Raw genomic sequence first — 13,867 nt, forward strand, 5'->3', positions numbered from 1 at the left:
GTATTTTGGTTACACTCCTTTGAGGCTGCACTGTGTCAACTTGTTGTCAATTCAGCTTCTTCTCGTTTACGCAGCTCCGGCGTGGCAATGTCTGAAGTGGATTGGCTCAACTAGTCCGCAATAAAATCACGCGGCTCAGGCGTAATTGTGAATGAATACGGTCTCGTTTTGTAGGTAAGACTCAGCTTCCCCAAGGGTAACTTGGCTGATGCAGGTGAGAACTAGCGATGAGTTAACTCGAAGAATCAACGAGACTTGACGAAATCGTTTGAAATCGAAATAATAGTCGTCTGATGCCAAGTCCAGTGCTGAACTGCTCCCAAAAGGTATGAAGTATCAAATATGATGTCTGACGTGTCTGGAGTGACTTGAAGTGACTTGAAGTGGTAGTTTGAAACGAAGTCGTAGAAGGAGTGAAGTCGTGAAGTAAGTAGTGCCCGAAGGAGTAAAGAAGAGAGTTTTTCGGGTCAGCACGGGTGCATATATGCTTTCGGTGGAGGTCATCCCCCACCTAGGTCCATGACCGTTATTTTTCAGAGGGATTAATTACTCATCACGGCGTCCGCATCTGAAAATTCGGGAGTTCGTTGTTTCGTTTCGTGAGCCGGAAAACCGTTAATTGTTAAAATTTCAGCTCACGGCTGTGTCTTTCTTATTCCCGACTCATACGACGGTTCTGTCTAATCCACGGGATCTCATTAACTTCGGCTCCATTGAGAGAGAGAGAGAGAGAGAGAGAGAGATCGCGCTTCCTGTTGACCACCTGAGGGTTTGGAGGCCCTCTCGGGAGCGGGGGTTGTTGCAGGGCGCTAAGCCATATTGCACCGAAGGTCGGGCTCCCCATCCCTGTTTCGCGGCTTCTGTGACGGCAGTTGATCATCATAGACTTCTTATTAACCCGACATCTTTTACCTTCCGGATTATCGGGGAGTCGAGTGGCCTCGTGCCGTTTCCAGATCTTAGCCTGGGGGCCAGGGGGGAGTACACTCTTGCGCACGAGGAGCATGAGTCATACTCCGCCTGTTGGCAGCTGTTCCCCAAAACCGTTGCATAATTACAAGATTACGAGAATCATCAAGAAGAAAAAAAAAAAACCGCGAGATCCGCGGAAAAACCGCGGGATCCGCGACACTTGCTACGGCTGTCCCTTTCTATTATCTTTACGCACGATCGTTTTTTTAAATTGATCATTCTTTTACTTTGGGCTTGTTCGGCGATATGTTAATCTTGTTATTATTTCTTACCTTTATAAAACATAATAAATTCTTACCTTTTTTGAACTCTGTTAATTTTCATGCTCCATGGTAATTTTTCAAGACTAGTTTTTGAATCGAAATTATCACCATTTTATCAAGAAACGAGACCATGTCATGGTGAATGTCCACTATTTGAAATATTAATTTTCCTTATTCACTCAAGGTTGGCCCCTCATTATTAGCTGACGTGAATATAGCATTAGCTGACTTGAATATAGATAGAAGAATAAGGGTATACAATTGTACATCGTCCTGAGGATGACGCCTAGTCTCTATAAATATGTCAATCCATCCTTCGCTACTGGCATGATGAGTGAGTGAACACTATTCAATGTAATTAAAATTGCATAGCTACAGGAGAGCAGTGGAGGTGTCTCTCTCATGACATTTCAATCAGTAATGGTTAGTAGTGGGGTTTAGGATTGTCTAAATCATTCATATTTTTGTGTGTCCATTGTCTATCAGTGTGCCATCATGTATTATCTTTGGGACTGACAGCATGACCACATCCTTGTCATGGCCCTTGAGGAACACAAGGAGTCAGGTATAAAAAATCATCCGAAACTATTTGTCTCCTTCAAAAATGATCTACACAACCTTAATTAGGTGATGGACACCTATTTATACTCCACTGTATGATATACGATAAAAACGAGAACCGCTTGGTGGATCTATACTACATATTTACCAATAAAGATTGAATACGTCATACAAATCATGTTTTATTAATTGGTCAATTATCTTAAACATGAGCGATATGATAAAATATTAGGATTACTTTTTGTAAATAATAAATAACATTATACAAAAAAAGAATTTTCAACAATTGTTACTAAACTACTCTGAAAGAATGATACGTTTAGTCCAATCAAAATTCGTTTCTTATTGACGAACAATCGGTTGATTATTCAAGCCTATACTGATTAACCATAGCTAAACCGTTCTATCAGTGCATTAATTTGTATAACATGCGTCGAATTTCTATACAAACTGAATTCATTTTATTCATCCTTGAAATTTTTGCAATTAATGAAAATGATCACTCTTCCGTTCCACTCATACTCATCTTCCTCGTAATATCCTCTTCAGGAACTAATGGAATGTATATCGTCCTAGGATTCGTCTTTTTCTCATAAGCGTAAGGAAAGGCCATTGCCTGAGTCTCCAACATTCTAAAGCTACTCTTCATTTCCCCCTTATTCTCCTCATTTTTTTTTATGTTTGGAAGAATGTCCTCAGTTGTTGACCTGACTTTTATACCGCCTTGGTCATCATTAAGTGCTGAATCAGGTGTTTGGAAATCAATCAACGGAATGAATTTTTGGTCACTTTTCCCGCCATCGGAATTCAAAGGGGTGACTGAAGAGGTATTGTTTTCATTTAAAGTAGGCATATTTGAACTTTGATTCTTCAATCTATCGATTATAGGGACCCAACCATTATCATCATCAGTCTTCCCGCCTACAGTACCTGTGCCATTTACTATTGAGGTATTTTCCAAAATTTTCTCACTGTTAATCTCAACTCCATTTTGCTGTACTGTAACTAATGCCTTCTCATTTCGAGTGATCCATTTTCCTTCCGAATTATCAGAATTCTTGAAACTGCTCTCATTGCTATCGTTTGCATTCGGCACAACTGCCGAAAATGGAATCGGAACCCAGTCTTCCTCCTTATCTTCTGAAACATTTTCGTTGAATCTTCCCTTATTCTCTCCAATAGGAGAATTAGTGACAAAGCCTTTTCTATTGAATGCAGTTAGTTCACTCGTTTTATCGTCATCCTGAGATATTTCTGAAAGAGAAGGGAAGTACTTCAAACGTTCTTTTCGAGGACTATTAATGAAAGACGGTGTGTATTGAGAAATCAAAGGAAGAAGTGTCTGCCGAGCGTATCTCTCAGCCTGAGCCAAAATTCCCGCCAATCTTTCTGGTAAAAATTGTACAGTGAATACCTTCAAATCATTATCATCATTTTTACCAGATACTTGTCTATCGTCATCGTCTTTGAGATGAGTATCTTGGTTTTGTCGAGTATTTCGGGGTGTAAGAATGGGTTCCGTTATTTCAGGGAGCCGCATTGATCTTCCCATCTCCTTCTTTTTGACTTGCAAAACGGGTTCTTGAATTTCTGTGAAAGTTCTAGTATTTGCAGATGGTGATATGGGGTTCTGGGAGTGGGAGGTAGCTTTAGAAACTTGAGCGATGGAGGCAGAGTTGGGGAAGCTTCGTCCTGATTCAGTTTCAAGGTTATCCAAGGCGTTTCCCGCCTCATTCAGATCTACGAAGGTCCAAATAGTCTGTTTGGGATCTTCGGTGGCATTTGCAAGAGTGTCTTCGTAAACTCGGAGATTCTGATCCTTTGTAAAGGGTCCAATGTTTTTAGACGGATGCGTACGATCTGAGGGAAAGTCTGCCGTGTAACTGTCCTTTCTGTTCAAGCTTGTTTCGAAGCCTTGGTCCGTTGTGAAGGGACCTGAAAATTAAAATTACATATGAATATTGTAATATTCCTCGAGGAGGTAATATTATGATTAATAGTTTTATATTCTCTTGCGTGTGTACTAGAATAGCCCATTATTAATGGAGTTTCCTAATTTGCCTCGCTTAAATTACAAAATGATAGTGTCCTATAACATGACTATGATTTTCCTGTGATTTTTAAAAACAATCCTAATGAAAGCGCAATTGGTTCTAAATTTTCATCCAATGTTTGACCTATACTAGTAGTCGGTCGACAACAACCTTGATGAAAAGTCAGATGGTTTGATGGCGGTTCACTTCAGGTAGGAAAAGTGTCGGTCCGGGCATGGAATGCTGTAAACGCATTGGTACCGGAATATTGGAATTGGGTTATTTGTTGGATCCGCGGAAAGAAGCATCTGTCTCATATCAAAAGAAGTTGATAGCCTTTCATACTGAAGGCAGTTAACTCGATGAAAAATGAAGATATTTCGATTTTATTGAGACTACACAGGATATCATTATCGACACTGGAACATGGACCAATAATGATACACCTGAAGAAGAAAGACCAATGATCGAGAAACAGCGAGGTAAAACATATTGATTAATAAGTTTTCCTTTTATACATTACTCATTATAATTAAGTGTACTTTTCAACAGAAATAATAGTTATGGCCCTAATTTCTGCATCTCAATGCAGCGAAGTGCTCATATTCAACATAATCGGTTGTCAACATAATCGGTGAAAATATCATTAGTAATTCAAGTACAAATTTTAGACACTTTGAGTTTCCAAATTTCGATTCCACTATCGTTATTCTTGGTAATATAAGCTCTATCTTCACTTTACAGTTAAATCAAGTCGACTGGCTGCCAGTTTACGAAATTATCTGTGCGATGAAGAGGAAGATGTCAATGAACTAGTGAAAGATACTGGGAATAACACAGACGTAGATAGCGATTATGGAGTTGCCGCCTCACCTCAGTGTAAGAAATCAAAGATAATGAATCCGGACATCCCGACTATTCTGGCTAGAGGTAAAATTAATGATCGCATGGCTTGTGTACTTGCAGCGAGCAATATAATGAGTGGCATGACGTTAGAATCTTAACGGGTAGATGATCTTCATTTAAGTCGTGAGACTATCCGACGAAATCAACCATTGCAACGTGAATCTATAAGTCATCAAATTCGGGACAATCGTAAAAACAGGACTTGTAATGTTCTAACTGTTCACTGAGATGGCGAGCAATTTGTAGCACCAGAAGAAAAATCAAGAAAATTGAAAGACTTCCATTTGTTGTCTCAGGCTAATGAATTGCTTAGTGGCTCAAGACTTGAAATAGAAAGTGCAACGTTAGAGGCAGAAGCTGCCAAGATTTCGACACCACTTCCACCAATACAGGTCGTGCTTAAGGGAGATGTTTTAAACTTAGCTATCCGGCATCAGATATTTGAACTCTTCCTGAAAGCAGCGTTCGACTCATGTATGGGAATTGCTGCGGGCCTTGATGTCCCCTTTTTCAACAGATTTTAACGGCAGTGGTAAAACATTGATAAGATACATTTTACACTCCGCATTTACGATGGCATAGTGGAAGATGCATTAGACCCAGAGACGACAGATGCTGAATCACAATTGATCGTGAATAGGAACGACTTATTCATCTCGAGTTGAATTAATAGTATTTTTCCTATTTTTCTGTTTTCAATCGAAAATTCATATAATTAACTCGATAACTATTTCCAATTACAAGATAAAAACCTACGACTACAAAGACTACAAGGAACTTTTGAAGTTGGCAATCATGTTTTTCGGTGGAAGCTTGACGGAAGGTAATCATATTCGAGCTTTGGGCCCACATCATCATGTTTTCTGACATTCTATGCAATTTTTATCTTCAGTCTTAAATTGTCTACAAACATTTCAATTTCGTAACTTCTATTGAGATCAGACAATTGGAATAGTTCAGACTATACTTGAACGGTTGTAAATTGAAGGACTAAAAAATATAGGCCTTCTGTGCAAATTACTCTAAAACGAACAATTTTGCCGTGAAAAATATCACGGAATACTCTGGTGTATAAGGCGCAATAAATGACTCGATTCCATTCAAGGGTAGGTTTGTCCCGGTAACTGGGCTTTTTACTGTCAGTTTATGACCTCTCATGAACATACAAAATAAATATTACACTTGATACGGTGCAAAGATTTAGACACACTCGTTTGCGTTTTTCTTCAATTCAAACTAGATCGACTCGGGTCTTTCTAAACTCCTTGACTGGGATGCGGAGAGCACGGTTGAGCGACCAACCGAGCGCGTCTCCAGGTGGCAGATAGGAGGTAGCCACACTGAATAACCTGACCTCAGTAGGATTTCAGATGGAGACACCTCGGACTGATGCTGTCATGATGCTTCCAAACCGTGCCGAAGGCTGTGTGGCGCGAGAGGAGTTGCGTTACTAACGGTGCCCTCCGATACCAGGCTACCTCCGATGGTTTAAGAAGGAGAAGGAAGCACTCAGGGCTGCTCAAGCCTCCAAGCTCAAGGGACTCCTATTCAAACGAGCGGTGAAGCGAGCTGTGAAACGGTGGAGGTTATGAAAAGGTCTGCACCTGAACACAGCACTCCTAGCTTTCAAACAGGGAAACATGTGAAAAAGCCAACAAAGCTATTTTCTCACAGGCCACAAAAAAGACGATCAGGTGGGCACTCATACCAAAAATATCAAGACCGGCAGATTACCAAGAAGGGCTTGAAGAGACTAATTAAGTCCCAAATGTTGTGAGTAGTTTTGATTTTTTTTGTAGTTCTACCTGTTGATACGCGTGATTCAAATCTATCTTACTAAATACCCATCCTTGACGAATTTTTGCTAATAAATCCGTAAAGCGTCGGATTGAATATCTGTAAATATCAATTTGTGTGCTTACACTCATCTTTTAATCTCCACATAACCATAATTGACAATTTAGCTTCAATACTGGAACAACAGGCGTTGCCCATTCAGTTGATTTTATCTTGAAGGACATTTACTGCTCTTCAACATAGTGTATGAAAAATCTGATTTACCTACATTTTCATCAAGTTATCGACAAGTTAATTCTTCCATTTGCCCCAGTGAAAATATATGTAAATTGGAAGATTTAAATGCGATTCTTCTACCCCACATTATTTATTCTATCTAGTAGATTAATTGTTATAAGCGATAATAGAGCCATTTTCTCATGTTAGGTTTTGAAAATTTCCACATCTTTCCTAGTAATGACGGAATCTGCTCGGTTTCTTTTCCAATCTGTAAAGATATTTCAACTCAGGAGCAAATATATCAGATTACTCTCAAAGGAACACCTAAATTATTTAATTTCTCAGGGTCGCTCACGGATCGTCCCATGAAGCATCCGTCAAATGGACAAGTTACAGAAATGCCCGCTGCGATTAATGAAGAATGAATGAAAAACTGGAAAGTTAACACGTTGAATTTCTGCATAGGGTGTGTGAGAATTCTTTTTAATCTCATTTTTTATGTTGATATTGTCCTCATTTAAATTTCAAAAAAATTTTCTACTTTGCTTTCTACATGTCTTAAGACCAAAATTTTTATCACGATTTTTTTTATTTCATTGTCTCTGTCAAACTCCATAGCATTAATTTGATTCACCATTTTCCAATCCGGGCCAAGAACCTTGGTCCTCGTTCAACTATTTTTTTCATCATACAGAAATTTTGTTTGATGCTTTTTTTTGTTTCTATTTATTTCCACAAATTTTCAGGGTAAGCCCACTACACAATACTTTTTCTTGGTATATTTTTTAGAAAAAAATATTTTTGTTTGTTTCAATAGATTCCATAGATCTTTCAAAGTCAAAAAAAAACTTTCATATATTATAGACTGTGTTTTTAAAAATTGAATTTAGTATTCAATTGAATAGAGTTGAGTTCTCATTTTACTTCCTTGAATGTTCGTACCACATTGAAATCCATGGTTGATAATGCTTCAATTTCGTACGTACATTAGTTCGCATTCGGTTGAGGCAGTGCTGTCAATACCACAAATTGATTTTGACCATTACATAATATGAAATCATGAGAATCTGTATATATGGGACCGTTACTATGCGCGTATTTTCTTAACTATTGATTTCCAAAATTCGAGCACCATTGAAAAGAGCATAGACGATTTATATAGTTCTACTGAGGGCAATATTCTCATTCGTATTCCCTACTCGAGATAATTATTGAAAGGCATTTATAGGTAGTGGAGGGGGTAGTTGTGTCGTGTATAGGTATCGCGTAGCGTTGGACATTCAGGGCCAAAATTTTTTCTTGGCCGATGCCATTCAAAAAAAAAAAAAGAAAATGTCAAACGTATCAAACACTTCACACTTGAGGGAGCTCGTGACCGCGAACGCGAACGCATCGGTAGGTTTTTAGAGGGTTGTCTAGGTTTTCCGGAGATTGTGAGGTGGAGAAGTGGAAAAGGTGGCTTAATGTGGAGGGAAGAATTTGAAAATGTGAAGGTTCAAAGAAAAAACAAGGAGGATAGAAGGATTTTGAAGGTGAAAAGTGGTGTGGAAAAAAAGCAGGGTTAGGAGGAAGAGCAAGGAGGAAAGTACGATACAACAGAGAGGGGACGAGTTTGAGCGGGATAGACGCGAGGACGAGAGAGGAAAGAGTTCGGAGTAGGAAAGGAGAGAGGGCAGCACGGGAAAAGCACCGGCTGAAATTGAGAAGAAAGGAATAGAAGAGATGACCGGTGAGGAACGGGAAAAGGAGACGGAAGAGGCCAAGCCCACGAAGAGGTGACGCCCCAGAAAGACAGAGAAACCAGAGAAAGAAAACATAAGGGATTACTTTAAGGGAAAAGAAGTTCCGAGGGGGAAAGAGATCCCGCGTACCCCACAGGGAAAAAAGGAAGGGAGTGACAGGAGTACAGGGAGTACAAAGGGAGGAGAAGAGGAAAAAGAAGAGGGAAGCGCAGAGGAAACGACAGACGAAACAGGGGAGCCAGAGATAACAGGAGAGGGGGAGAAGAAAGACGCAAACGGGAGCGGAGACAGTACAGAAATAGAAAGCGAGGAAGGAAAAAGGTCAGAGAGAAGAAGGCTGTCGGAGGTGGGGGCAAGCACACAGGCCGGAGAGGAGGTAGGAACACAGGAGCCGGACTGGCAAGGAGAAGAGGTGAGAGACCTACTAGAGGAAGTAGAGAAAGAGGACGAGAACAATAGAGGGAAAGAAGAGACAGCGGAAAGGGTATGTGTTAGGAGGCTGGAGAAATGGATGACGACCTGGAAAGAGGAACAAAGAAAGGAATGGGAAGAAAAAATGATAGACCTGGAGCAACATTGGGAAAAGAGGATAGCTGAATGGGACCAAAGACTGGAGAAAAACCAAATTAGCGAAAGAAGGGGTGGAATATGCGAGGAGTGTGAGCGCAAAAGGAGGGAATTAGTGAGGTGCGGATGCAGGGGTGAAAGTGAGGAGGCGGTAAAGGCATTAAGGGGAAGGCTGGCACGGAAAGAGGAAGAACTGGATCGGAAAAAGGTAGAACTAAGAGAGCTCAGAAAGCAGGTAAGGTTTGGGGAGGGGTAGGATAGAGGAGGGGGAGGGTATCAACAGCGGGAGTGGAGATGACGAAGGAGGGAAGGAGAAGGGAGGAAAGGGAACAAGGAAGGAGGGAGGGTGGAGAGGTAGAGGGTGGACTCAGGGGCGAGTAGAAAATAACCAGGAGGAGAGCATAGAAGAGATTAGCCGCCCAAGGGGGGACAACAGAGGGAGACTGGGGGGAGAGTATGAGGAAAATGGAGGGTCAGAAGAGAGCAAGGAGAGAGGAGACAGAGCACAGTGTAGGAAGTAGGTCACCATCAAGAGGACCGGAAGAATGGAAGAAGGTGAATAGAAGTAAGAGAGCAGCAGGGATGAGGGGAGAGAATAGGAACAGGAGAGAGGAGGGGAAAGAAGGGACAGACGAGAGTGGAATGAGTGACAGAACGGAGGACAAGCGCCCAAAAAGACTGACAGAAGAAGAGTGGGAAGAGGAATTGAGGGAGAGAAGAATAAGGAAGAAGAACCTCATTATGGAGGGATTGACACTACTAAGTAGAAGAACGAAGGAGGAACTGGAGAAGTTTTTTAGGAAACAGATGAAGCTAGAAATTAGAGTAGAAAGACTGGACAAATGTGAGAAGAGGGGCTGGAGGGTAAAGGTAGAAGGGTTTAAGCACAAATTAACAATAATAGCAGGGCAATCAGGACTGCGGAGAAGGGGGTGGGGAGTGTACTTTAGAGATGATTGGACGGAGAGCCAGAAGGAGATAAAAAGATGGATGGAAGAACAGGCAAGAGGATGGAGGAGGATAGGAATGGAGGCAGAAATGGCCTATAACAGCATACAAGTAGAGGGACACAGGCTGGAATGGGATGAATTAGAGGGAGAGCTGAGGGTAAAGGCAGAAGGAGGAAAGAGGGAGAAGGGAGACCTCCCGGCCATTTCGTGTGGAGGAAAAGGGAGAAGGAGAAGGAAAAGGAACCCAGGCCACTCCGTTGTATGCATTGGAACGTGGAGAACGCACGGAACATCGAAAGGAATAAAGAGTTATGGGAAAAGATGGATGTGATATTACTTCAAGAAACGCATCTAGAAGAGAAAGAGTTAAAGAAGTGGAGGGAGAAACTGGACAGAAGATACGAGTGGTTTGGGAAGACAGCGGTGAAGAAGCACAGCAGAGGAAAGCTAGCGGAGGACACTTGGTAGGAATCAGGAAAACGCTGGAGGCAGAATGGAGAGTTGAGGAATGGCATTACAATATAATTGTGGAAATAAGAGACAGAAAAAATGAGAGGAGATATATTATAATAAGCACATATAATAATGATAGGAAAAACATGGGCAAGGTATTGGAGGCGCTAGGGATAACAGTTGAGGACAAGGAAGGAGAGGGGGCAAGGATAGTAATTTCAGGGGATCTAAACGCTAGAATAGGGGAGCTGCAAGGATGGGCATCATGCGGAATGGAGGAAGAGGTTAGAATAGGAGAAAGGATAGCACAGGATAAAACAGAGAGAGGAGAGGGAAGGAAGCTGATAGGCTGGTGTGAAGAGACAGCTTTCTTAGTGGAAAACGGCAGAGCTAGAGGAGACGAGACGGGAGCAATTACGTTCATTGGAGAGGGGGCAGGGTTGGGCAGCACACTGGACTATGTCCTAGTGAGGCTGGAAGATGAGGAAGAGCCGAAATGGTTTAAGGGAATGAAAGTGGAGGAACAAGAAGGATCGGATCACCGGCCAGTGGTATATAGACTGGAGTGAGGACAGATGAGAGGGGTGGAAGAAGAAGAGGAGAGAGGGGGAGGGAATAGACTGAGATGGAAAGAAGGAAGGGAGGAAAAGTACAGAGAAAAATGGCAGTAGATTTGGAAACATAAAAATCAAGAGGACAAAGGGACTAATCATAGATGGGAAAATCTACTAAGGATAACAGTGGAGGCAGCAGAGAAAGCAAAAATGAAAAGTGGTGGAACAAGGAAAAAAAGGGCAGAGTGGGACAACGGAGAATACAGTAAGAACAGAAAAAAGATGTTCAAATGCCAGAAAAAATTCAGAAAAACAAGAAGTTGGAAAAATAAGGGGGAGTACAATAAAAATAGCAAAAAGAAAACTGAGGGAGATAAGGGGGAGATTAATTTATGAGTGAATACAGAAAAAACAAAAAGAAGTAGCAACAAGTAGGACAATGACAAAAACTTGGAAAGCATTAAACTGGTTTAGGAAAGGTAGGAGAAACGGGGGAAATTATGTGACGGAAGAAGAGTGGAAAACGCATTTCATGGAATTATTAGAAGAAGAAGAGACAAGGGCACGAGAAAAGAGACCGAAACAAGAGGTAGAAGAGAGAGGGAAGGGAGAGGAAATAAGAGGGAGCTCAGAAGAGGAAAACGAGACTAGGTACAAGAGGGAGCAGGGACAGAGGGGGACTGTAAGAGAAAATGGGAAGAGAAAAAAGGGAGGAAGGGAAGTAGATAAAAGAGGGGAAGAGGAGGAAGAAAGAGATTCGGACCTGGATAAAGAATTGGCAGCTTGGGAACTAAAGAGGGCGATAGAAAGGCTGAAGAAGGGGAAAGCGGCAGGCGGAGATGGAGTAGCGGCGGTATTCTGGAAAAACTTACCAGAGGTAGGGAAAGAGGAGTTCAGAAGAATTATGAAGGAATTATGGAAAAAGGAAGAAGTCGTAGATAGGTGGCGGCTAGCCACAATATTCCCCATTCACAAGAAAGGAGATGTGAATATAGAAGCAAATTATAGAGGAATATCGCTGCTAGATATAGGTTATAAGGTACTGACAGGAATAATGGCCAGGAGGCTAGGGAAATGGCTAGATGAGGAAGGAAAGCTGACGGAAGCCCAGGCAGGATTCAGGAGAAAGAGAGGCACAATGCAGCAGGTATTTGTTCTGAACACAATGATAGGAAAAAAGCTGAGGAAGAAAAAAGGAAAACTGTATGTGGGGTTCATCGATTTTGAGGCGGCATTCGATAAGGTAGACAGAGAAAAGCTGTGCGAAAAAATGAGGAGGTTAGGAATCGAGGGAAAATTTTTAAGGATAGTAAGGCGAATATATGGGGAAACTAAGAACAGGGTAATTACAGGGAAAGGAACGACGGGAGAGTTCATGACAGGAAAAGGAGTTAGACAAGGCTGCCCGCTTAGCCCATTACTCTTCAATATTTTCATTCAGGACTTGGTAGAGGATTTAGAGAAAAAGAAGGAAGGCGGAATATGGCGATTGATGCGAGGGTGGGGGGAAAGGTCTATACGCTATTATACGCGGACGACGCGGCCTTGATAGCAGAAAGTGAGGAGGAGTTAGGAGGGATGCTGAAGACACTGGAAAAATGGTCGGATAAGAATAAGATGGAAGTAAGCACGGAAAAAACAAAAGTGATGGTATTTAGGAGAGGAGGAAAGAGAAAACCAGAAAAGTGGTATTACAAAGGAGAGGAAATAGAGGTAGTAAAGGAATTTAAATATTTAGGGTATTGGTTCACCACAGGGAACAGACACACAAGGCACACGGCGAAGCTCGCAGGAAAGGCGCAGATATTGACAAATAAGGCATGGGAAGAAATGACGAGAGCAAGGATAAAGGACTTGAGTAGGAGGTTATACTTTTTGGGAACGACGGTGAAGGCAGCGGGGCTATATGGAGTGGAATTGTGGGGCTGGAAGAGACAGGAGGGAGTGGAAAAGGTACAAAAGAGACACATAAAGACAAGCATGGGACTGACGAGGAACACTCCAGACTACATATGGAGAATGGAAGCGGGAGTCACTAGCGTGGAAGTGGAAGCGTTTAGAAGAGCGGCAAAATTCCTGGTGAAAATGAATAAAATGGATAAAGAGAGATGGCCAAGGAGATGTATGCGAGCAGAACTAAGGGGAATTAAGAACGGCGAGGCAACAAGGTGGGGACAAGGGAAGGTAAAGAAATTAAGAGAATTAGGGGATAGACAGTTCCTGGAAATGCTGTGGAACGATAAAAACGAGGAAGCAATAGAGAGGATACAAGAAATGACACAGATCTTGGGAGATCAAGAGGCACAAAAGGACTGGGAAAGAATTGAAAGATCAAGATACTGTAGCTACTATAAGGAAATAAAGGACAATGCAAGGATGGAAGGGTACTGGCAGGATGGGAAACTAGAACTAGAAGAGAAAATGATATGGGCAAGGTGGAGATGCGGGAACGCACTAAGAGGCAACAGAACAGGGATGATAGAAGACGCATGCAGAGCATGTAAGAAAGAGAAGGAAGTGCTGGAACATGTGATAAATTGCGGGGTACTAATGGGGAGGCTAGAAGAGGAAGAAGAGAGCTGGTGGAAACAGTGGAGGCAACAGAGCAGCGACCGAGCATGGAGAGAGAGAATGGTGGAAATGCTGAGGGGACAGACGGATAGAAAGGTATGTGGAACGCTAGGAAAGATAGAGAAAAAAGTGAGGGAAATGGAGGAGGAAAGGAGAGAGGACTAAAAGAGAAACTGAAATAGATATAAGATATAAAATGTTATTAAAATGTTATTAAGTATATTAAATATATACATATATATGACACCGACGGTAGTGGCCGTGCGGTTAGCGTACTAG

At 41.8% G+C, this 13,867-nt stretch overlaps 1 protein-coding gene across 1 annotated transcript in view; it reads right to left on the reverse strand.

Annotated features, from left to right (window-relative positions):
* Positions 1 to 1,981: 1,981 nt before the first annotated feature.
* Positions 1,982 to 13,867, reverse strand: part of LOC105269355 (uncharacterized) — a 58,225-nt gene continuing 46,339 nt past the window's right edge. The window contains exon 8 of the mRNA XM_011309509.1: positions 1,982 to 3,731. Within this exon, the coding sequence (XP_011307811.1) occupies positions 2,296 to 3,731 (1,436 nt within the window). The 3' untranslated portion in view covers positions 1,982 to 2,295. The remainder of the gene's footprint in view (positions 3,732 to 13,867) is intronic.

This window comes from Fopius arisanus, unplaced genomic scaffold, assembly GCF_000806365.1.
Source record: "Fopius arisanus strain USDA-PBARC FA_bdor unplaced genomic scaffold, ASM80636v1 scaffold00068, whole genome shotgun sequence".
Taxonomy (NCBI): domain Eukaryota; kingdom Metazoa; phylum Arthropoda; class Insecta; order Hymenoptera; family Braconidae; genus Fopius; species Fopius arisanus.